The sequence below is a fragment of the Neltuma alba genome, unplaced genomic scaffold, assembly GCF_004799145.2.
Source record: "Neltuma alba isolate B1F8T4 unplaced genomic scaffold, ASM479914v2 tig00011988_pilon, whole genome shotgun sequence".
NCBI classification, from domain to species: Eukaryota; Viridiplantae; Streptophyta; class Magnoliopsida; order Fabales; family Fabaceae; genus Neltuma; species Neltuma alba.
In genome coordinates, this window is record NW_021636561.1 from 327,803 (window position 1) to 352,555 (window position 24,753).

General features: G+C 35.9%; 3 protein-coding genes and 1 pseudogene across 9 annotated transcripts; all 4 read left to right on the top strand.

Annotated features, from left to right (window-relative positions):
- The first annotated feature begins 366 nt into the window (after window positions 1–366).
- On the top strand, window positions 367–5,587 carry LOC114720532 (rhamnogalacturonan I rhamnosyltransferase 1). The gene is made up of 9 exons (XM_028906172.1): window positions 367–821; window positions 949–1,272; window positions 2,310–2,377; window positions 2,451–2,539; window positions 2,623–2,785; window positions 3,366–3,655; window positions 4,095–4,299; window positions 4,601–4,758; window positions 4,851–5,587. Exons 2-9 carry the CDS (start codon window positions 1,002–1,004, stop codon window positions 5,206–5,208), a joined length of 1,602 nt encoding a protein of 533 aa, XP_028762005.1. The 5' UTR covers window positions 367–821; window positions 949–1,001; the 3' UTR covers window positions 5,209–5,587.
- Window positions 5,588–7,841: 2,254 nt separating this feature from the next.
- LOC114720573 (phosphate transporter PHO1 homolog 3) lies at window positions 7,842–12,019 on the top strand. Of its 4 annotated transcripts, none has more exons than XM_028906232.1 (13): window positions 7,842–8,762; window positions 8,975–9,323; window positions 9,417–9,465; window positions 9,562–9,633; window positions 9,752–9,881; window positions 9,982–10,102; window positions 10,217–10,475; window positions 10,561–10,665; window positions 10,764–10,808; window positions 10,887–11,036; window positions 11,312–11,590; window positions 11,687–11,823; window positions 11,920–12,019. In XM_028906232.1, exons 1-13 carry the CDS (start codon window positions 8,174–8,176, stop codon window positions 12,017–12,019), a joined length of 2,385 nt encoding a protein of 794 aa, XP_028762065.1. In that variant the 5' UTR covers window positions 7,842–8,173. The 4 variants fall into 4 exon arrangements, with proteins under 4 accessions (XP_028762065.1, XP_028762066.1, XP_028762067.1 ...); XM_028906233.1 differs by having other exon boundaries at window positions 7,842–8,756; XM_028906234.1 differs by having other exon boundaries at window positions 7,842–8,718; window positions 8,979–9,323.
- A 2,577-nt stretch (window positions 12,020–14,596) lies between these two features.
- On the top strand, window positions 14,597–19,267 carry LOC114720541 (phosphate transporter PHO1 homolog 3-like). 4 transcript variants are annotated; one of them, XM_028906189.1, is made up of 14 exons: window positions 14,897–15,482; window positions 15,930–16,275; window positions 16,372–16,420; window positions 16,518–16,589; window positions 16,714–16,843; window positions 16,945–17,065; window positions 17,162–17,420; window positions 17,506–17,610; window positions 17,713–17,757; window positions 17,842–17,991; window positions 18,235–18,513; window positions 18,618–18,754; window positions 18,846–18,936; window positions 19,251–19,267. In XM_028906189.1, the coding sequence occupies exons 1-14, from the start codon at window positions 14,897–14,899 to the stop codon at window positions 19,257–19,259; spliced, it is 2,379 nt and encodes a 792-aa protein (XP_028762022.1). In that variant the 3' UTR covers window positions 19,260–19,267. The 4 variants fall into 4 exon arrangements, with proteins under 4 accessions (XP_028762023.1, XP_028762022.1, XP_028762021.1 ...); XM_028906188.1 differs by lacking the exon at window positions 19,251–19,267 and having other exon boundaries at window positions 18,846–19,089; XM_028906191.1 differs by lacking the exon at window positions 19,251–19,267 and having other exon boundaries at window positions 15,368–15,482; window positions 15,738–16,275; window positions 18,846–18,945.
- A 1,864-nt stretch (window positions 19,268–21,131) lies between these two features.
- Window positions 21,132–24,753, top strand: LOC114720503 (phosphate transporter PHO1 homolog 3-like; annotated as a pseudogene).

Here is a 24,753-nt window from a genome sequence, read left to right on the forward strand (position 1 = left end):
TCAAAATTCAATAAGAATTAACCCAGTTTCTTTAATTTATCAAAATTGGTATATTAAGTAAGGATGCACCTATATATACCACCAAATATAACTCATGAATTCTTTGAAGAGCCTATATACACTCGAGTTCAACAAAGTCCCTGGTTAGCAATTAGCATTGTAAGGAAAACCAAACTGTGTAACAAGCTTCATCGTACCATGGTTATATATTTTCCTTGACATTTTGTGTTTTCTTGATCATTTATTATAATTATTCATATAACGACGGCATTAATTATGCATGTATACATATATAGGGTGTATGTATAGGTTTTCTGTTCCTCTGGTTTTTAGTTGATCCGAGCATAAATACGAGTAATATTTTTCTTAACCAGAAATTTCCGGCTAATAATCACGTGGTCACATCTATAAATTTTCGGAGCATGAAGATCCCCGGGAGGAAAAAAGAGAATAATTTTCTGAAAGAAAGATAAGGGGATTGTCCGTTGAGATTGGTGTTAATATCGGGGTGTAAAGAGAGAGAGAGAGGGAAGGAAAGGAAGTTTTTCCTGGAGAAGGGAATAAAATGCTTAAATGCACGAGGCCGTTGCGTTTGGTTGTTGAAATTTCTTCATTTTTCAGATTCCTGGATCGTCTTGTTTCGTGTTCCCTCTCTTCTTGTTTAGGGTTTTTTTCGTATTGATTCTTGAAGAGGTTCAGATTCTGTGAAGCAATCGGCTAAAAATATCGGCCTGGTGCATCTGCTTCAGATTCAATTCTGGATTCAGTTTTCTTCACTGCGGCACTGTCTGATTCACTTAATTGCAACTTTTGTGCCTGAGGTAACGCTTCTCATGGGGTTACAGATTCACTATGTACTGTGTTCATGGGTTTTTTTAATAATGTATAATTTTTTTCTTCCCTTTTTTGATGTGGCTTACTGATTTGTCGAATGTGGGATTGTTGGAGACTCTATGAAAGTTGAGGTTCAATGAAGCGGCAATGACGATTGCAGTGGGAATATGGATGGTAGATCGGAGGGTATGCAGGTGAAGTACGACAAGCTTCCGGCTCCTGTGATTCCGAGGACCCGTTTGCGGATTTGGTTCATTCGCGTCTGCTCAAGCATTGTGCTTTGGACATGTCTGGTTCAGCTAGTGACAGTTACTGAACTATGGAATTCACATTTTATTTCTGGGATTACTAGTCGAATACATAACACAGCTCAAGTTCAGATTCCTTCCCAAGCAGAAAATGTGATAGTTCATTCTCCTCCCCCTCTTCTCCCCGCAAGTTAGTTTCCTGACTTATTGCTCATCTTCTCTTGTTTGCTTTGATTATGGATGATAAGTACATTGCAGCTTTGGGGAGTTGGGGGACATTTAATGAGCCGAGAAATTCGTTTTATTCATCTTGATAGATTGTAGTGATTTCTCTGCTGAAATCAGATTCGAAATGTTGTTGCATTGGTAATTCTATCGGGAAAAAAATGTGATTTTTTGCTTCAAAGCTTGTCGTGGAGCACATTTAGGGGTCTTGTACCATCTAGGAGCATGAATGGTTGCACACGAGGTTAGAAATGGGAAAGTTTTGGAATTTTGTATGGCACATGTTTTCATGCTATTCTTTTCCTAGGGGATCAACTTGTTTTTATGACTTGATTTCCTAAAAATTTCAAACATGGAGACAATCTTATTGAATTATTTTTGTCAATGTTAGTTGGTTGACTATTTGCCAACATTTTAAGGGCTGCTTGCCAAGCTAGATCTGTCTTCTACTGATGTTTTGGCCCCTTTTTCTAAACAAACCCCCCCGGGGCGGCCCCCGGGGGGACTTCAGGATTAGCTAAAAAGACTCTAATAGAGATATGTTTTATGAAATAGGTCTATGTGCATGCAGGATAATTTTGCGTGTTGACTTTTTAGTAGGATCGGGTGAAGGTACTATTGCCCAATGGTACTAACAATTTCTATCTCTAATTCTTCATTTCTTAGGTGTTTCTCTTCTGCATCATTTTTTCAGTACTATTTCATTTGAAACTCATGTGATGCCGTTTGCTTCTGAGTTCTGTCTCTGATATAAATATTTGACATTTGCCTAAGTGCCAAAGGAAAATCACATCTTCTTTATGCTTGGTCAGATGGGCTTCAGTGAAAATCCTGCCGCATAATCCTTGTAGTTGTTAATAGGATAGTTCGAATGGAGATAACTAATTTAAAGAAAACTTATTTCAGATGGGTAATAAATAGGCTTATGCTGGTTATATGATGTATTTTTCTTCTCTTACTCATTCTGATAGATGCTAAATTCTTGTGATTGCAATATTGCAGGAAATTATAAAAGTAATGGTTTCTTGAGAGTATCCTGCAATGGGGGTTTGAATCAAATGCGTGCAGCGGTTTGTACTCGATAGTTTATTTTTGGTATTATATGTTGAAATAAATGCTTATTTGGCAGATTTGACTTTTCAGATCTGCGATATGGTCACTGTTGCTCGATTTTTGAATCTCACATTGGTTGTTCCAGAGCTTGATAAGACATCCTTCTGGGCAGATCCTAGGTTCATCCTTTGTTTTGTGAACTTCTTCTGCCCTCTACTCTGATTGCATCGTCATTTTGAAGTATGTAGCTTTGCTTTTGCAGTAATTTTGAGGACATATTTGATGTGAGACATTTCATTGATTCTCTAAGAGATGAAGTTCGAATAGTAAAAAGAGTGCCCAAAAGGTTTGGTAAAAAATATGGCAATACCACCCTCGAGATGCCTCCTGTTAGCTGGTCAAACGAAAAATATTACTTGGAACAGGTCTGTTTATTTTTTATTTCTGAGCCAGAACCTCATATTATGCATAAATTAACCATTTTCTTTTGCAGCAGTATGAGTTTGATAACATGATTGATTAATGATTCTTTACCTTTACTTTCATGTCTTCAAATTTATTGTTTTGGGACTTTCTGGCTTTTTAATATGTCCGTCTAGGGGAAGGCCATGATATTTTTGTGCTTATTTTCGAGAGGGCAACTTCATCTAAATTGTTTTTTATTGTGAAAGGAAGTGGTCTTAGGGTTGTTATTATTGTAAATATTGTAACTATCATTTAATTTAGGCTATTAAGTGATGATAAGGTAAATTACAAATGCCCCTAATGGAGGCCTTTTCAATTCAATTGTTATAGGTTTAGTGTGTTTCCTTTAAGAGATGGTTGCTCGATATTATAAGTATTTTAATGATTTCCAGATGGCTTACTTCTGATATAGCTACAGCCAAAGTAGGTTTCAAGCACTTAGTTGAGTGTAACTGTAGAGACAATTTTGTTTTTCACTTGGTTTTTTCCACACTTGTTGCCTGTTGAGCTTGATTCAAAGGTATTGCCTCCACTATGCAGATTCTGCCACTTCTTGGGAAGCATAAGGTGTTACATTTTAACAAAACAGATGCTCGACTAGCAAACAATGGTCTCCCACTTGATCTACAGAGGCTTAGGTGTCGTGTCAATTTCCAGGCCCTCAAATTCACTCCTCAAATTGAGAGCTTAGGGCGCAAATTGATTAGGATGCTTCAAGAGAGAGGACCTTTTGTGGCTCTGCATCTGAGATATGAGATGGACATGTTGGCTTTCTCAGGCTGTACTCATGGTTGCACTGAAGAAGAAGCTGAAGAACTCAAGCGGATGAGGTCTATTATGTTTCATGTTTTAGTGTGTATAGTGAGTGCTCTTGTAATTAGCTGAGAAAATTACTTTCTATTTCATGGTTTCCAGATGACACACTGATCAAGCAAGAGGAATATCATTTGTGTTCTCTATCATATAGTTGAAGTACTAATTTTCTGGAATCTTTATTGTGCCTTGAGTTTTCTTGTATATTCAGAACAAGTTTAAGCTGATATAGAATTGGGCATTGCTAGATTCTGTTCTCTTGGTGTTGATGGAGGCGGCACCTTCTAGTTGGAGACGAGTTGTTATATTTATTCACAATCATATGAGATGCTGAATATGTCATATTTTGACACACTTATAGTTTTAAGAAATCATAGTAATCAAGGTTATTGCGATGAGCTGATATATAAAGAAATGTCTTTGACACGAGATGTTAATTTTGCTCTTGTCTTTCAGGTATGCTTTCCCTTGGTGGAGGGAGAAGGAGATAGTGTCTGAAGAGAGGAGATTAGAGGGTCTCTGTCCTTTGACGCCGGAGGAGGTGGCCCTAGTTTTGGAAGCTTTGGGTATTGGCAATGACTCGCAGATCTATATTGCAGCTGGTGATATTTATGGCAGTGAACGTAGACTTGCACAACTGAGAGCTTCATTTCCACGAATCGTGAGTTCATATTATTCAGTTCTTTTATTTTTCCTATTCGTGTGTATATTTGATTTTGCATGCAGTGAAGAAGAAACTATTGCTTCACTCCTTGATTAAGGGCTTTCTGCCTAAAATAAGTTTACTTTTACATTTTATATAACAAATATCCATATCGTATATCTGATTTGATACTTTTTAGATATTTGATGCCCTTCTGGTTGTTTTTGTCGCCACTTGGATGGCAAACTGATATAGGCTCTTTATGATTAGTTGACCCTGTCTAAATCAAATGTCTGACTTTGATCCTTTTTTATCTTAGGTGAAAAAGGAAACTTTGCTAGATCGTGATGAATTGCGGCAGTTCCAGAATCATTCATCACAGATGGCAGCTCTGGATTTTATGGTTTCGGTAGCTAGCAATACCTTTATTCCTACCTATTATGGTAACATGGCAAAACTCGTGGAAGGTCATCGCAGGTAAGCGTTTGCTACCCCATATTGCAAATGGTTTGATGTACAAATCTTCCTTTCTGAAAATTTGAGCGCACATCTCTCTACTTCGCCTGCAGGTATTCGGGTTTCAAAAAAACCATCCTATTGGATCGGAAAAAGCTCGTAGGATTGATTGATATGCATCATAATGGCACACTTCCATGGAATGAGTTTGTCAGCGCTGTCCGACAAGCTCACGAGACGAGGATGGGACAACCGATTCGCCGTGTAGTTATTCCAGACAAGCCAAAGGAGGAAGACTACTTCTACGCGAACCCTCAAGAGTGTCTATGTGGGGGAACAAATTGTGATGACTTGCTAGGTCCTCATAACTCCACTAATGAAGTGCCATTGGTAAGGGCTATGAAATCTAGAAAAATACCATTCATCCCAACCAACAGTAAGAGGAATCTCAGAACTGCAGCATTCCTTTGAAAGTTTTTTAGATGCTGAGTTGAGGAATCTGGATCACTGGCTTCAATGCTCAGGTTCATATACACGAGTTTTGTAGGAAAACGGAAGGAAGGGAGAATGAAAGAAAGAAAGAAGTAAAAAAAAGAAAAAAGGTTGGAGCTTAAGGCTTCGGAGGCCAAAAAAAAAAAAAAAAGGTCGGAGCTCAAGGCTTCGAGAAAGGTTTTCATTCTTATTGATTAATTTTTTTTTTCTTTTCCCAATCAATGTGTTTAGTATAGTGTCATACCAGTTTCAATTGCAATCTCAGACTCACTGAATTTTGAAAGCTTGTTCTGGTTGCCAGCAGAAATGGTAATTGTTTTATAACAGGAACACAAGCGTGATGCCTAGTGTTTCCTCCTGTACAGGGTATTGCTACTGGCCCAATTCTTTTTAGGCCCACTTAAAGAAGTGAGATTCAATATTATAGTATAAAATTTACAAGAAATGACATTATTCTAAAATCGGTAAATAATATCCCCTCATGTTCTTCATATAGGAGCTAGTTGGAGTTGAATTTAATTCTAAATATAACATTTAAATTGCTATGTTCTTCATATATGTATAAATATATTATTTTTTAAAACTAATTTATCTAACTTATAAATTAATATATAATGTGATATACAGATATTTTAGAAAAATTGTTATATTTGTTATAATTGACTAATTTATTTAATTTATTTAAATTGGTTAAGTAATTTTTATACTGAGGATTAATGACAGTACAATGCTATTTGCTTTATTACGAAAAGAAATACTTCTATTATGACAGTTATGGCTTGTCGCCTGCAAATTTGGGTCATTAAGATGAAATTTTAGTGGGACCTAATTCATTGGTTTTTTTTTCCTAACATTTTAATATTGTTGCCTAATTTATTTCATATTCTTAAAAAAAAAATTGAAACATGAATTGATATTCTAATTTATATGCATATTGTAATTTCATATTTTAAAAAGTAAATAAAAAAATGTAAGTCCTTATATATCAAGGGCTAGGTTAGAGCCTAAGCAATGCTTTCCCTAATTAAATGGAATTTTTTTTTTTGAAAAAAAATTCAAACGAAGACCTTTTCTACCTTACCTTAAATTAAACGACACAAAATTCTCATCAACTTTGAATTTTATATAAATAATCTCCTTAGTCTTTCTTGACCTTAATCTCCTTAGTCGTTGAAACTTAATAAAAATTAAATCTCTAAATAAAAGTTTTTAAGCCTGTGCATATAATTCTCGGCTACCAATTATATAGCCCTTCAACAATTTATTTTTTCATGCATATAATCTCTCAAACTTTTGTTGATATGTAGATAATTTTTCTGAACTTTAAACTATGCGCATATAAGTAATATACCAAAGTAATGGTATAAGAATTATCTGTATAAATATGAGAATTTGGAGAAGTTTATTATAAAGTCTCAAAAATTATAAAAGCTATTTGTATATAGTCCAAAATTAATGAAGATTAAATATAATTTAAAATTTATCTCATGAATAGCGTGTTTGTTTTCCTGTCACTATTATTTAACATTGAAGTAAACGAAATCTTGATATCTTCAACTTAAATAGTATTTGCATTGGCCAAAAAAAAAAAACTTAAATAATGTTTGCTATGATAAAAATAAAAAAGAAATAGAGATAAACAAAATGCAAATGACTAAAATAGCCATCATTTTAAAAGCTTTGGAGGCTTTTCAATGAGGCAGATTTTAACAATATATCTTTCCATGACCAGTAACTTTCCATTATCTGGAAAAAAGGTTTTTTGCCAAAAAAAAAACTGAAAAAAGATATGAAAGAATTTGAAGGCTATGGATTCCTACAGAAATGGAATAAGGAATTTCTTGTCCATATGCCAGACGCAAGAGATACTCCCTCTCTTCTAGTATTTTATAAGGTGTTTATTTTTGGAGTGATTTGATGCTTTATAAAACAAGATATTTTCGGAAAAAATAATGATTTATTAATAAAAATTATTTCAAATTTATATGAAGTCTGTAATAATTAAATTTGAGTCTGGACGTAATGTCCAATCGATAAACGAAGAGATTGAAGGGAATAAAATCTTATAAAAGCCAAGGTACATCAATTTTATACTGACTCATATGACTGATTTGATTTCTGTGCTCAACATTTTTCCAACCTAAATAGTTTAAACACAACACACACACACACACGAACCCAACCCCACTTAATGAACCGAGGCTTTTTGTTGTCCAAATGTAGAAGATAACAGTTTATAAAATTCTTTGACAACCATATAAAAGCACTGTTGTTACAGGAAGCATTACCTGAGAAAAATCATTTATTGTACTAAAGTTAAAAGTTAGTTTTATATTTATTAACGCCTTTGATTTTTGCTGAAAACATGAAGAATCTAAATGAGAAATAAATAAAGAATTTTCTCTATTTTATCCCACGAATTGGCTGTTAGCTATCAGAATCAAGAGCTTTTTGGTGGTTCCTGAATTTGGCACAATGTGTAAATTCATTGAAGATATCACAAACAATGTTACAATAAATCAAAACTTCCTGTGCCACAAGAGAGATAAGAATAACTACTCAAACTCAGGTATATCATATGTTTCATAAATAAATGCAGACAAGTTTCTGGATTTAATCTGTCATACTCATTAACTATACTAGAAAATTTGTTTCATAGAATCTGCAAGATGAAAAAAACACAAGGACGAATCTATCCTATCATGCCGCCCTGTTGTTTAGGAAAAGTTTATCCTAAAGACTCATAAGATGATACTTGCACTGAGAATATGAAAATAAATTAATCTAAGTGGTCTAAGAAATATGCATATAAATAACATTCATTTCAGAAACTTTCTCCACAGGGCTTTATAGTTCTCGATCATTCAATATTTCCTCTCCACCCTAAACTTCGTTCCTGCTCACATCGGATATGAGGTAGTTTGTTTTGCTTTGAAGGCCAAAAATGAAGTTTGGGAAAGAATTTGGAGCACAGATTGTACCAGAATGGAAGGAAGCATACATGGATTATAATTATCTGAAGGCCCTTTTGAAAACTGTCCAGCGCTTCAAGCAGAAAGATACGCCACATGAACCTCCAAGAAGCCTAAAGCGAAAGCTAACACTCTACAGGACTTTCAGCGGGCTCATTCAGAGACAACCCCACAATTCCATCAGCCCCACTGAGCAGGATGTTGAGAGCCAAGCCATTATGGTAAACTCAGTGCGCCAAGATGGATCTGAGAGCTATCAAACTACTTTTCTGATGACTGCAGAAGAAGGTGGAGAATATGAGTTGGTATTTTTCAGGAGGCTAGATGATGAGTTTAACAAAGTGGACAAGTTCTATAGGTCCAAAGTAGAAGAGGTGATGAAGGAAGCTGCTATGTTAAACAAACAAATGGAAGCTTTGATTGCTTTCCGGATAAAAGTTGAGAAACCCACCGAATGGATCAATAGCTCTGTAGCGATGACTAATCTTGCTTCAGATGTTGCAGCTTCAGCAGCAGCATTATCAGCTTCGACACCTAAAGGGGCCAAATTGCACCGTAAGCGTTTTCACATCTTGGTTTCACAATAATTTACAATCTTTCTTTCTAAATTTTATAGTCTATTGATGCATTAAATTTGTAGATTTTTGACATGCAAGGTAGAGATAGAAGATAGAATCCATTCATTGGTTTGATCATCTTATAGATTACTTGAGCTTCTAGAATTGCCATGGAAGTTTACTTACTGGTTTAATCATCTTCGCTTTCAAAAATAGGAACTTTTTCCGTGGCCATGGAGGCAATCAAAGAGGACAGCAGCCATCATGCTCTATCAGATAATTCTAGGGAGAATAAGGATGACACAATTCAACTAAATAACCAGAAGTTTCAAACAGAGGAGTCAAAGAATATCACGAGTACCAAGCCAGCTCCTCTGGAAGTCCTTGATCATGTTCAGTTGAACAGCACTCTTGAAACTCCTCGTTCAACTATAAGAAGCGTCCTCAATTACTCTACACCACCGGAGCAAGAATTCAGCAGCAAAAATTTGAAAAAGGTTGAAGGACAACTTAAACAAGCTTTTATTGAATTCTACCGAAAGCTTCGACTTCTAAAGAACTACAGGTTGTAGACACCGGCATTTTTCTATCTTTTTTTCCCTTCAACAAACAATTTCCTTCATGTTCTTCTTAACCTGTGCGCTTGTTAATTAAACAGCTTCCTAAACACATTGGCATTTTCAAAGATAATGAAGAAATATGATAAGGTACCATTCACCTTTCTAGAACTAGAAACTGGCAGAGAAGGCAACACAGGAAATTTATTTAATTAGCCTCCCACTCCCTTTAACTTTACACTTCAGATCACATCAAGGAGGGCAGCAAAAGCTTACATGAGCATGGTTGACAACTCCTACCTTGGAAGCTCTGAGGAGGTGAGGCTTTTAAAGGGAAAAGAAAGCCGTAGAGCACAACATTAACATTCTTCAAAGCTAGTCGACATGAATCAGCAGACTTCTAACTTCCTTACAATTGCTCAACTTTTCTGCACAGGTCACTAGGCTTATGGAGAGGGTGGAAAAAACATTCATCAAGCACTTTTCCAACTCAAATCGTAACAATGGATTGAACCTCCTCCAACCCAAACCAAAAAGAGCAAGACATGGAATAACATTTTCTGTGGGTAAGAACCATGGTTTACTATAATTCAGAAATTTTCAGAATAAGTACATTTTTGGCTTTTGATTTCATTCCCCTGACTTTTCTGCTTTTTGGATTTTCAGGTTTTTATGCTGGCTGCACAGCAGCCCTAGTCATAGCACTTTGTCTGATCATTGATGCTCGCAAGATTATGAATCGCCCAGGAAGTACCAAATACATGGAAACCATGTTTCCACTTTATAGGTGATCTTTTCATTGAAACTGTATTCTGCTGAAATTTTCTTTCAGAAACTCAGCCTCATCCAGTGAACGAAATCTCATACATATGCTTAACCATGCTAAAAACATTTTCTGCAGTTTGTTTGGATTCATAGTTCTTCACATGCTTATGTATGCTGCTAATATATACTTCTGGAGGAGGTACAGAGTGAACCACTCGTTCATATTTGGTTTCAAGGAAGGCTCTGAGTTGAAGTACCTTGATGTCCTCCTCCTGGCTTTTGTCCTCGCAATAATGGCACTGGCCAGTGTGCTTGCAAACCTTGACATGGAGATGGATCCAAAGACAAAACCATACAAACTCTTCACTGAACTTGTTCCTCTGATCTTGGTTCTTGTACGACTACTACACTTTCATAGAATTCATTAGATCTTCTTTTAGCTTGTAAACTTACATTATGAGTTGATTTCTTCCTCTGCAGGTAGTGATTGCCATTTTATCATGCCCATTCAACATCTTATATCGTTCAAGCCGGCTTTTCTTCCTCACATGCCTATTTCACTGCATTTGTGCTCCTCTCTACAAGGTAAAGAATATAGTGGAAGACATAAATTAGCAAAGGTTCCCGCTAATTTAACCCTATATTTCTTGGAAATCTAACCTGTTATTTCCAATGGTCCCTAGGTCACATTCTCAGATTTCTTCTTGGCAGATCAACTTACTAGCCAGGTTCGTGAAAAACAAACATGATAGTATCATAGTTTCTTACACTTTATATATTCCATTTCATTCATTTTGTGCATCCAGGTGCAAGCCCTCAGGAGTTTAGAGTTCTACATTTGCTACTACGTTTGGGGAGATTTCAAGTACAGACGAAACACTTGCTACTCTAACTCCATATTCAAAACATTTTCCTTCATTGTTGCCGCGATTCCATACCTGTGTCGCTTTCTTCAGGTACCAACTCTCCCTCTCCCTCTCAGTGACAGACACTTCATGTGATGCCAGTTGAAACTTAAAAGACACAGAATAAGGCCAAAGAGCCTGGTTTTGCTGTGGATTTGAATTTGACTTCCAAAATAGGAAGCAAAGACACTTTTTAGAGAGAGAAACATTTGAACAGACAAAACATCAGATCACATAGGAAAACTTTCAATTTCCTTCTATCAGAATTCTCAGGACGTAATCACACGCCGTATCTCCCAAAATGATCTTCCCCTTTCTCCTCTCAGTGCCTCAGGCGACTCTTGGAAGAGAAAGATGCAAAGCAAGGATATAATGCGGTAAAATACTTCCTCACACTAGCAGCTGTTTGCATCCGAACAGCTTACAGCCTCAATAAAGCAATCAGTTGGAAGCTGCTTGCCTGGGTGTTCTCACTATCTGCAGCAATCTTTTCTACATATTGGGACCTAGCCATCGACTGGGGCCTCCTGCAAAGAAATTCCAAGAATCGCTGGTTAAGAGACAAACTCATTCTAACTCAGAAAAACGTATATTTCGCAGCCATGGTAAGAAACTAACAAAGAAACCTTCAAGCAGATTTTGAATTTTTCTTCTGGGCATATGTGGGAACTGGGAATTCATAACAAATTCGAATTGAACAGGTGGTAAATATCATCTTGAGATTTGCGTGGTTACAGACAGTATTGGGTATCAGGTTTTCCTTTCTGCATAGAGAAGCAATGATTAGCATTATCGCGAGCCTAGAGATCATACGTCGGGGCATGTGGAACTTCTTCAGGTAAGAAAAACTGAAAAAGCTTAATGCTTTGGATTAATCCGATTTTTTTGAAGTTGAAATGAATGATCAGTGGGTTGCCACAATTCAAAATTCCAGAGTGGAGAATGAGCATTTGAACAACGTGGGCAAGTACCGGGCTTTCAACTCCGTGCCCCTTCCTTTCAACTACGACGAAGCTGAAAGCGAGGACGAGTAATCCGCGACATCAGCGGCGCAGAATTATCACGAGAGATCACGGAAGGGTCACAATCCCCCAAACGCTCGCGCGCGCTCCGCAAAATATGGAATACAGCAAAAAGCATCCAGTTTTTTTTTTTTTTGCCAACTCAAAAAGCCTCCAATTGGGACTTGGGAGATGGTAGTAAGGCACCTATGGATCAACGAGTAGGGCGTTGAATTTGTATTTTAGGATGTTTAAAATTTTGATTTTTTCGAAAAATAACAAACATTTTTCCGATCAAAATATTTAAATAAATTTAAATGGGAATTTACTAATCTGATGCCCACAATTTGACCGTTTAATAATAAGTGGCAACAACAAGCATGTGACAATGGGCGGAAAAAAATTAAGGGGAAATACAATGAAATTCTTAAAAATATATATATAAGGACTAATATAATATTTGGTCCTCCAATTTACAGAAATTATGATTTTAGTTCATCAAATTTCAAATCATAGGTTTTGATCATTTAAGATGCAAAATAACTCGAATTTTTATTAAATTATAAGAACCAGTATTTTAAATGAAAAAAATTTGAAGACTAAAACTGAACATTTAAAACTTGAGGAATCAAAATTAAAATAAGAGTAAGTTTGACTGACAAAAAATTATATCAACTCAAAATATAATTATTAAAAAAGTCTCATTAACTATTAACGAGTGAATCGGCATAAATTTTATTGTCGTTTTCTGTTCTAAAAATTTTTATTTGCTTATTATAGAATTTTTTTGGTAAATACAATTCTTCTTTGAGATCAGACAACGATTTTCCCAAAAATTAAACTTAATTCCTTTTTCATGATTTTTTTAAGAAAAAGCTTATAACATTAAGCATAAGTTTTTAAACTCACATTAGAGGCTGCAATGATGCAGAGATATTTTAATTGACGATGTGACTTGATCTGTTTCTTTGCTGCACGGCTCTTTTGGAATAAAATATTTAGCTCTAACTGTAAACAAAAAATGTCCAAGTATAACAAGAAAAATGTCTTAAGCATTATTTTAAAAAAAATAATAATAAATTTAATTTGTCTTTCTTGCTAATTAAAACCCACTAACCAATAATCTTGATATCGTATAAAAATCAACAGCATAATTATACGTGTTTGGTATTTCTGCCTAGATTACATTTACAGTGATTATTTTCCAAAGGATACGTGAAACTTATGTTTTTAGCCTAATTTAAATTTGCTCTTCTAAATTAACAAATTGTTGATTCTAATAATTTTATTTAATGTCACTTGAATGATTATCCCATTCCATTTTATCCTAAACTCTCAAACCCACTTCATTGATTTCTAGTGGAAACATAATAAATACTATTTTTGATTTTAAATATAAGATTCAATCTGTAATATGTTCATTTTACATTATAAAATCAATCTTACATTTAGATCAAAAGGCAGCTAGTAATAAAATTTTTAACTCGACACTTGGTATTTTGATTTGGTCTTTTGAAAAATTACCTCATTTTTATTTTAAAAAAAATCTTAATGAGTGATAACCAAAGATTTTTTTTTTTTTGGGTGTGGACGTGTTAACCCATGGATAACCTATTTATTTGTTATCAGCATTAATTAGGAGCTACAAATCTTCAACTTTTCCCTCGCGGCGATTTTTGCTGATGCCACCCATCCTTTATAATAAATAACAATTTCCAATTCAGCACTGGTGTAGTAGTTCAGAACTAAGCTTTCTTGTGGTTTTTTTAATTTGACACAAAGCAAAAGTCTATTGAAAGTATCCCAAGCAATGTGTTGGATAAACTACTCCACCTACTAAAACCTTTTCTCTTCCAGGAGAGATAGTGGGAATTACTCAGCCACTCCTCAGTGACCTTGTAGTTTAGTAGCATAAAAATTTTTCTGTAAAAAGAATGTTGCAGATTCGATCTCACCTGCAATGTAATCTCAGGAGGTTAATACCAGCCCTTCTAATTTAAAAGAATTACTCAGCAACTCAGGTGAACTTTATGTTCTTGTATAAATGCAGATAAACATTCTGGATTTAGATTGTTATTCTCAGTGACTAGATTTAATGATATATGAGCTAATAATTTTCAGATTCAATCAATTCCTCTCATTAATGCAGAAAAGATGCTCAACCGTGGTCCCCAATAGTGGACTTTTTCCTATTTATTGGAGCCACCTTGTCAATTTGTCAATGATGGCTCCTTCCAGACAGTGTCCTACTTACTTTATTCATGAAATGAAGAATTTCTGTTTCCGGGAATCACGCAAGAACCAAACAACACAAGGACAAAACTCTCTCTGCCATACAGCACTATATGGATTGGGAAAATTTTTAGCTCAAGAATCTTATAAGATCATGCTTACACTAAATACAAATATAAAATTAAAAATCCATCAAAATGATCTAAGTTACAATGCTGTTCAGGTTATGATTTTGATAACAATTTCTTTGTGGTTACTATTGCAAAATTATTTTAATATTATTGCTTTAGGAGACATTAGTGATAATATGAAATCGTATGGCCCACGTTGGCACATAAGCAGAAGTTTTCTTTTTTATCTTTCCGCCATACCAGACTCACCTTTTACCTCTTATTGGATCTGAAAATCTGTTCATCGCTTATTCGCTTTCTATCCTATGGCAGAAACATTCAACTTGCAAACATGATCTGAAAGAATCTTCCTCCTGTTACTCCGATGAAGCTATTCATATAAGCAGATCTTCCTTTCAGGAACTTTCTTCACGGGGCTTGTCAGTTTGATCATCCAATATTTCCTTTTCCGTTCTAACTCTAATTCCTGTACTCACTCTGTTTTCTGCAAGAGCCAGGGAATCATTATCAGATATCAAATAGTTTGCATTGCTTGCAAAGGCCAAGAATGAAGTTTGGGAAAGAATTTGAAGCACAAATGGTGCCGGAATGGAAGGAAGCATACATGGATTATAATTACTTGAAGACCCTTTTGAAAGATGTCCAACGCTATAAGCAGAGAACCAAGCCACCACCTGCAACTCCAAGAGGCCTAAAGAGAAAGCTAACACTGTACAGGGCCTTCAGTGGTCTCATTCAGAGACATCCCCAGCATACGATCGATCCTCATGAACATGATATTGAGAGCCAACCCATTATGGTGAACTCAGTGCAACGAGATGGATCTGAAAGCTATCAAACTACCTTTCTAATGGCTGCAGAAGAAGGTGGAGAATTTGAGATGATATACTTTAAGAGGCTGGATGATGAGTTTAACAAAGTGGACAACTTTTATAGGTCTAAAGTAGAAGAGGTGATGAAGGAAGCTGCTACGCTAAATAAGCAAATGGAAGCTTTGATTGCTTTCCGCATAAAAGTTGAGAAACCCTCTCACTGCTTCAATAGCTCTGTAGAGATGACTCATCTTGCTTCAGATGTAGCTAATTCAGCAGCTGCATTATCATCTTCTACACCCAGAGGGACTAAATTGCACGGTAAGCTTTGATACATCTTGGTTCCATATAACTCGCTATCCATCCATGTCTTCAAGTGCTATAGCCTATAGGTGCACTGAATTCATAAAATTTAGTGACATACTAGCTAACAATGTTTTCGAAATCAGATTAGTAGCTGCTGGCTCAAAGATTACTGGTTCGATTGTAGTGAGGGCTATAATTAAATTAAATACATCATAAAAAAATATAAGACGATTTATCAATTCATGACTGGTCTTAACCCTTGCCTTTCAGAAACCATTGGACAAGACTAGGGTCTAGTGTGCTGGATTTTCTACTTAAAGTAATTGGTCCAATCCGATTTTAGTAACATTGCTAGTTATGAGAAGAGCCAGCATCTATTCGCAGGCTTGATCATCTTATAGCTTGCAGAACAGTCATGGAAGGTTACTTAACTCATTCGATCTTCTTCAACTTCCTAAATAGGAAGAGTTTCCAAGGCCATGGAGACAATAAATGAGGACAGCCTAGGTCATGGTCAACCAGATGACTCTGAGAGCAAAGATGATCAAATTCAACTTAATGGCCAAAAGTTTCAGACAGACAAGGAAAAAGATAGCAGGGGTACCCAACCAGCTCCTGTGGAAGTCCTTAATCATGTTCGACTGAACAACACCCTTGAGACTCCTCGCTCGACCATTAAAAACCTCCTCAATTACACTACACAAACAGAGCTACAATTCAACAGAAAGAATTTGAAGAAAGTTGAAGAACAACTCAAACAGGCTTTTATCGAATTCTATCAAAAGCTTCGACTTCTAAAGAACTACAGGTTATATCTGCTCGCATTCTTTTTTGTAAATTTGCCAAGTATGCTTTCTTTCATATTTCTTCTTCATAATTATTTGTGTATTTGTTAACTAAGCAGCTTTCTGAACACATTGGCATTTTCAAAGATAATGAAGAAATATGATAAGGTACTCCTCAACCTTTCTACTATAAGCTGGCACAGAAGACAACCAAGGAAAGTTTAATTAGCACTAGCACCTCACCTTGTTACACTATATGATGTAGATTACATCAAGATGGGCAGCAAAAGCTTACGTGAGCATGGTTGACAACTCCTACCTCGGTAGCTCTGACGAGGTGTGACTTTTACAGGGAAGGAAAATCATAAAACTCAATATCATCATATTCTAGAGCATGTCAATAGCAATTAGCAAATTTCTAACCTCCTTACGAGTTATGATTGCTTGACATTCCTATACAGGTCACAAGACTTATGGAGAGGGTGGAGAGAACATTCATTAAGCACTTCTCCAACTCCAATCGTACTAATGGATTGAACCTTCTCAGACCAAAACCAACTAGAGCAAGACATAGAATAACTTTTTCCACGGGTAAGAATCAAGATTTACTGTAGTTCAAAAATCTTCAGCACAAGTACATATATAATCTTTCGTAACTTTCCCCTGCCATTCTCTGCTGTTCAAACTTTCAGGTTTTTTGGCTGGCTGCACAGCAGCGCTAGTTTTAGCACTCGCTCTGATCATCCATGCTCGCAAAATTATGAATCACCCAGGGAGTACTCAGTACATGGAAACCATGTTTCCTCTTTACAGGTAACCTTGTACAAAATACAACGTGGAGCTCATAGCTTAATCCAATGAACAAAAACTTACACGTATGCATTACCATGTAAAAAACATTTCCTGCAGTTTGTTTGGATTCATAGTTCTACACATGCTTACGTATGCTGCTAATATATACTTCTGGAGGCGATACAGAGTGAATCAGTCATTCATTTTTGGTTTCAAGCAAGGATCTGAGTTGAGTGATCTTGATGTTCTCCTCCTAGCTTTTGTGCTTGCAGCATTGGCACTAGCCGGTGTCCTAGCGAACCTTGACATGGAGATGGATCCAAACACAAAAGATTACAAAGCCTTCACTGAACTTATTCCTCTGCTCTTGGTTCTTGTAAGACATATATACTTCCACAGAATTCGTTGCATCTTCATTTAGCTTCCAAGCTTACATGATGACTTCATTTCTTCCTCCCCAGATTGTGATTGCCACTTTATCATGCCCATTCAACATCATGTACCGTTCAAGCCGACTTTTCTTTCTCACATGCCTATTCCACTGTATCTGTGCCCCTCTCTACAAGGTAAAAGATATGGAAGAACACTAAATTAGCAAAGACACCTGGTAATTGAACTCTATATTCTTCTCGGGAAATCCAACCTATGCCATTTCCAATGTTCCTTAGGTCACACTCCCAGATTTCTTTTTGGCGGATCAATTCACTAGCCAGGTTCGTTATATGTTAGAAGTAAGAATGATATCATAGCGCCGTAGCACTTTACATATCCCATTTGATTTCTTCTCGTGCATCCAGGTGCAAGCTCTAAGAAGTTTAGAGTTCTACATTTGCTACTACGGCTGGGGAGATTTCAGGCATAGACAAAACACTTGCAACTCAAGTAGCATATTCAGAACATTTTCCTTCATTGTTGCTGTCATTCCATATTGGTGTCGTTTTCTTCAGGTACCGACTCTCGCATCTCGAACACTTCATACCATGCTAATTAGAACTTTTAAGAGATGGAATAAAGCAGAATTTCATGTTTTTTGGGACCTTCAAAGTAGTTAGCAAAGACTCTGTTTTGGTCGTGGAATGGGCACAGTGCAACAAATCAAATCACAACCAAATTCTTTAAATTGTGTTGTGTTGCAATGCCAATATTTATGCTTCATAGCTCCCAAATAATATTTGTCATTTTCCGAGTAGTGCCTCAGGCGATTCTTTGAAGAGAAAGATGCAATGCAAGGATATAATGCGGTCAAATGCTTCCTCACAATAGCAGCTGTTTGCCTTAGAACAGCTTACAGCTTTGATATAGGAATCAGTTGGAAGGTGCTTGCTTGGGTGTTCTCAATATCTGCGGCAATCGCTTCTACATATTGGGACCTTGTCATAGACTGGGGCCTCCTGCAAAAGAAATCCAATAATCGCTGGTTAAGAGACAAGCTTATAATACCTCATAGAAGCGTGTATTTCACAGCCATGGTATGAAAATTAACATAGAAATCTTCATAAAGAATTCAAAATAATTTTTGCTTCATCTATGCATCGTAATGCTTGGGAATCGCTGACAAATTCTACCATTGCAGGTGCTGAATATCTTGTTGAGATTTGCGTGGTTGCAGACAGTATTGGATTTCAAGGTTAACTTCCTGCATAAACAAGCAATGATTAGCATTATTGCGAGTCTAGAGATCATACGTCGGGGCATATGGAACTTCTTCAGGTATGAAGGAGAGCAATTGTTTGGAGTAAAAAGCCAATTTTGTTGAAGTTAAAATGACTAAGCAGTGAATTGCTGCAATTCAAAATTGCAGAGTGGAGAATGAGCATTTGAACAATGTGGGCAAGTTCAGAGCTTTCAAGTCTGTGCCCCTGCCTTTCAATTACGACGAAGCTGACGACAAGGATGAGTGATTCGGATCCACCATCGACGCGCCCACGTGCAGATAGCATAGTGCGAATGCCTCACTGTGTTCTGGGGAGTTTGCGCGTAATGATTTTTTGGGACCTGATGTAATGTCAACTGTAAAGGTCTTCCTTCTTCTTTTCAAACTTCTTTTTGGGGAAAAAAAAAAAACGCACCTCAATGTGCACAGTTTTTGACAGAATTGTAAAAAGCTCCCAACATATTTACAAAAACTTTTGTAATAACGAACAGTTTGTAATAATAAATCAAGTCTGTGCCCCTGCCTTTCAATTACGACGAAGCTGACGACAAGGATGAGTGATTCGGATCACCATCGACGCGCCCAGGTGCATATAGCATAGTGCGATGCCTCACTGTGTTCTGGGGAGTTTGCGCGTAATGATTTTTTGGGACCTGATGTAATGTCAACTGTAAAGGTCTTCCTTCTTCTTTTCAAACTTCTTTTGGAAGAGGGGAAAAAAAAAAAAAAAGGCACCTCAATGTGTACAGTTTTTGACAGAATTGTAATAAGCTCCCAACATATTTACAAAAACTTTTGTAATAATCGAACAGTTTGTAATAATAAATTTTAAAATAAAAAATGATAACTAGTTTCAGTTACTTGTTTGTTATTAAAATTTTTAATAATTATTTTTTTGAGACCTTATTATAACTTTTCTATAGTTTTTTGTGAATGTGGGCAGTCAATTTAATAATTTTTAGAGTAATATGCTGGCAAAAAAGAATTATACTAAAATTATGTAAATTTTTTCTTTCTATTTTCAGGACCTATGTTTTACTTAAATTTTAATCTCATTAAAAATATTTCATTAAATATAAACATTTTACTAAAGCTTGAAATTAATTAACATAAATTACATTAATCGATTAATTTCCATTATATTAAATTTCTAACTGATTAAATCTTTTTTTTCTTGTCTAAATTTTCTTTTTTGGTCAGATTGTCTAAATTATTTTCAAAATCAATGGATTTGCATGAGTAATTCATTTCAAGTTAAAATATTATATTTTTACATCTTTAATCAAATTTTAGATATCTCCAATGCAAAAATCATGGAGTTGGACTTATAAACACTTCGAATCGTATTTTTAGGTCACTGACTTTTTTAGTAGGAAAGAAAACAAAATTACTGACTTTTTTGCATGCCTAATTCATTTTCATGCATGCCCGGGCCTGGAAAGCAGAGAGCCAAACTTTGAGCATTGCCACCGATCGGAGTTGAGGAGTTTAATTCAAATATATACTCGATCGATTTTTAATATAAAATCTATTTAATTCGTTTGATTAGATTAAAAAAAATTAAATAAGTTAATTAGTTATAAGAAAATATGACATGTTTTTCTTTCTTAATATCCATCTTCCTTCTCTTATTTAATTATAGTTGAGAGAATATCAATAGGAATAATTCAAGAAAACTGATAAATATGAGAAATAATCTACATTTTGGACCAAGATTAACTTAATAATTAAGTTTATATTAAGGACAGGAGGAATAACATATACCTATGGTTCTTAATATAAGACCTTGTTTGATTTTTATTTTGGTTCTAATATAAAATTCTAATCTACTTTGTCTCTCATATTTATGTATTTTTTTTAGGTAGTCCTTTAACAATAATAGTTATAGCCATACACTTGATTAGCAAGGATATTTAAGAAAGATAATACATAGTTATTACAAACAACTAACTTAGCTTCTTTTCTTAATTTTCTCAAATGAGTCAACTAGTTTTTATAATTAGGACTGGAAGTAAATATTAAACCAGAGAACCAAGTGAAAATTACTGGAATATCGTGTGTAGAAAGAAACTAACAACACGAAAACTAGAGTAGAACTTTTCCTTTTATCCTTTACTATATCAAACACGACTTTTACCTCTCATTAGCTGATTTGAAGATATTCTCGTTGCTTTCAGTACTGTGACAGCTCCTCTATCTGAACTTTCAACTTGCAAATATGAAAGTCTTATTTTTCGGTGTGTGAAGCTATTCAATATTCATATAAATAATCTTCCTTTCAGAAGCTTTCTTCACAGGGCTTTCCAATTTGATCAATTAATATTGCCTTTCCATTCTTAATCTACTTCCCGTGCTCAATCTGTTTTCTGCAAGAGCCGGTAAATTATTATTACTAAATATCAAATAGTTTGTGTTGCTTAGAAAGGACAAAAAATGAAGTTTGGGAGAGAATTTGAAGCACAAATGGTGCCAGAATGGAAGGAAGCATACATGAATTATAATTACTTGAAGACCCTTCTGAAAGATGTTCAACGCTACAAGCAGAGAACCAAGCCACCTGCAAGTCGAAGAGGCCTAAGAGAAAAGCTAACACTCTATCGGGCTTTCAGTGGACTCATTCAGAGACAACCCCACCATTCCAACAATCCCAATGAACAAGATATTGAGAGCCAACCCATTATGGTGAGCTCAGTGCAGCTAGACGGATCTGCAAGCTACCAAACTGCTTTTCTGATAGCTGCAGAAGAAGGTGGAGAACTTGAGTTCATATACTTCAAGAGGCTAGATGATGAGTTCAACAGAGTGGACGAGTTTTATAGGTCTAAAGTGGAAGAAGTGATGAAGGAAGCTGCCATGTTAAATAAGCAAATGGAAGCTTTGATTGCTTTCAGGGTACAAGTTGAGAAACCCCCTCAATGGTTCGATAGCTCTGTGGAGATGACTCATCTTGCCTCAGATGTTGCTACTTCAGCAGCCGCATTGGCATCTTCTACACCCAGAGAGGTCTAATTGCACGGTAAGCTTTTTCTTCATCTTGGTTTGAGAAGTTTATAACAAGCAATCTGTCATTCTAAGTCTTCAAGTATTTCATAGCCTACACACTCATTGAATATGTAAAATTATTGACCCGCTAACTAACAATGTTTTCAAATCCTGCTATGATTGAATTAAATATGATTAAATTTATATATGGAAAATAACATTTTTTTATCAGTTCTATTCTAATTTTATCGGTTCTTAAATCATGACTTTGAGAAATCACCGGACTAGACAAGGGCCTAGTTTGCTGATTCTCAACTTAAACTATATGGTCCAATCCGATCTTAGCAAAATTGCTAGTCATGATAACACCAGCATCTATTTGTCGGATTGATCATCTTAGAGCTTGCAGCACAGTCACGGAAGTTTACTTAGCTGATTTAGTCTTCTTAACTTCCTAAGCAGGAAGGGTTCCATGGCCATGGAGACGATCACTGAGAAACAGCAAACGTAATGGTCAACCAGATGGACTCCATGAAAACAAAGATGATGAAATAAAGTCCTCCTCAATCACTCTACACTAATTGAGCTAAAATTCAACAGAAAGAATTTGAAGACAGTTGAAGAACAACTCAAACGAGCTTTCATTGAATTCTACCAAAAGCTTCGACTTCTAAAGAACTACAGGTTATATCCACGGGCAATTTTTTCTTTAACTTCGCCAAGCAGTTTCCTTCATATTTCTTCTTAACTTGTGTCCTTTTTAATTAAATAGCTTTCTGAACACATTGGCATTTTCAAAGATAATGAAGAAATACGATAAGGTACTCTCACCTCTCTAAAACTACAAGTTGGAACAGAACGCAACCCAGGAAATTTATCTTGTCCCTCAACTTCTTTCACTATACATTGCAGATTACATCAAGAAATGCAGCTGAAGCTTATGTGAAAATGGTTGACAACTCCTACCTCGGTAGCTCTGATGAGGTGTGACTTCTATAGGGAATGAAAAACCATAAAATCCAACTTCATCATAATCCAATGCATGTCAATAGAAATTGCCAAACTTCTAACCAAAACTAGACTAGAGCATAGACATAACAATAACCATTAAACAACGGTAAGAAACAAGATTTACTATAGTCCAAAATTTTCAGCACAAGTACATATTTAGTCTTTGATATGCTTCCCCTGACATTTTCGGTCGTTCAAGTTTTCAGGTTTTTTGGCTGGCTGCACAGCAGCACTAGTTTTAGCACTCACTCTGATCATCCATGTCCAAAAAATTATGAATCATCCAGGGAGTACTCAATACATGGAAACCATGTTTCCTCTCTATAGGTAACCTTATTATTCAAAATACTATTTGGCGATATTTTATTTGAAAACCTCACTAATAATTTTTTTTTTTTTAATAAAAACCATACAAGTATTCTTTACCATGGAAACAACATTTCTTGCAGTTTATTTGGATTCATAGTTCTACACATGCTTATGTATGCTGCCAATATATGCCTCTGAAGACGATATAGAGTGAATCAGCCATTCATTTTTGGTTTCAAGAAAGGATCTGAGTTGAGCTACCTTGATGTTCTTCTCCTAGCTTTTGTCCTTGCAACATTGGCACTAGCCAGTGTGCTTGCAAACCTTGACATGGAAATGGATCCAAACACAAAAGACTACAAAGGCTTCACAGAACTTATTCCTCTGATCTTGGTTCTTGTAAGATAATTAAACTTTCACAGAATTCATTGGATCTTCGCTTAGCTTCCAAAATTATATTATGAATTCATTTCTTCCTTTGCAGATTGTCATTGCCATTATATCATGCCCATTCAACATCATGTATCGTTCAAGCCAGCTTTTCTTTCTCACATGGCTGTTCCATTGCATCTACGCTCCTCTCTACAACGTAAAGAATATGGCGAAACAAGCTGCTAACTGAACTCCGTTCTTTTTTGGAAATCCAACTTATTATGCGATTGCCAATGTTCCTTAGGTCAGACTTCCCGATTTCTTTTTGGCGGATCAATTCACTAGCCAGGTTCGTGAGACATAAAAATGATATCATAGTGCCTAAGCACTCTACAAACCCCATTTCATTTCTTTTCTGCGCATTCAGGTGCAAGCTCTGAGAAATTTAGAGTTCTACATTTGTTATTACGGTTGGGGAGATTTCAAGCAAAGACAGAACACTTGCAACTCAAACAGCATATTCAGAACATTTTCCTTCATTGTTGCTGTGATTCCGTACTGGTGTCGTTGTCTTCAGGTACCAAGTCTCTCATCTCTAACACTTCATGCCATTCTAGTCAGGGCTTGTAAGAGATAGAATAAGGCCGAATTCTCGGATTTTGTTGACCTCCAAACAAGAAATCAAAGAAACTTATAAGCAGAAGTCTTGTACCTTTTTGAACAGACAAAATAGCTGATTTGAACCTTAGCGAACAGCCTGAATACAGTATGAATCAGCCTTGGGAATCAGTTGGTATGTGCTTGCTTGGGTGTTCTCAATATGTGCAGCAATCTTTTCTACATATTGGGACATTGTCATAGACTGGGGCCTACTGCAAAAGAATTCCAACAATCGCTGGTTAAGAGACAAACTCATAATGCCTCATAAAAGCGTCTATTTCGCAGCCATGGTATGAAAATTAACATAGAAATCTTCAAGCAGAATTTGAAATGATTTCAATGTTCTTTGAAAGCATTTTACATTTTTGGAATTGCTGACAAATTCTACCATTGCAGGTGCTGAATATCTTGCTGAGATTTGCGTGGTTGGAGACAGTATTGGATTTTGAGGTTAACTTCCTGCATAAACAAGCAATGGTTAGCATAATAGCGAGTCTAGAGATCATTCGGCGGGGCATGTGGAGCTTCTTCAGGTAAGAAAGAGAATAGTCGTTTGGAGTTATCCAAATTTTTCTTAAGATGACTAAGCAGCGAGTGAATTGCTGCAATTCAAAATTGCAGAGTGGAGAATGAGCATTTGAACAACGTGGGAAAGTTCAGAGCTTTCAAGTCTGTGCCACTACCTTTCAACCACGACGAAGCTGAAGACAACGATGAGTGA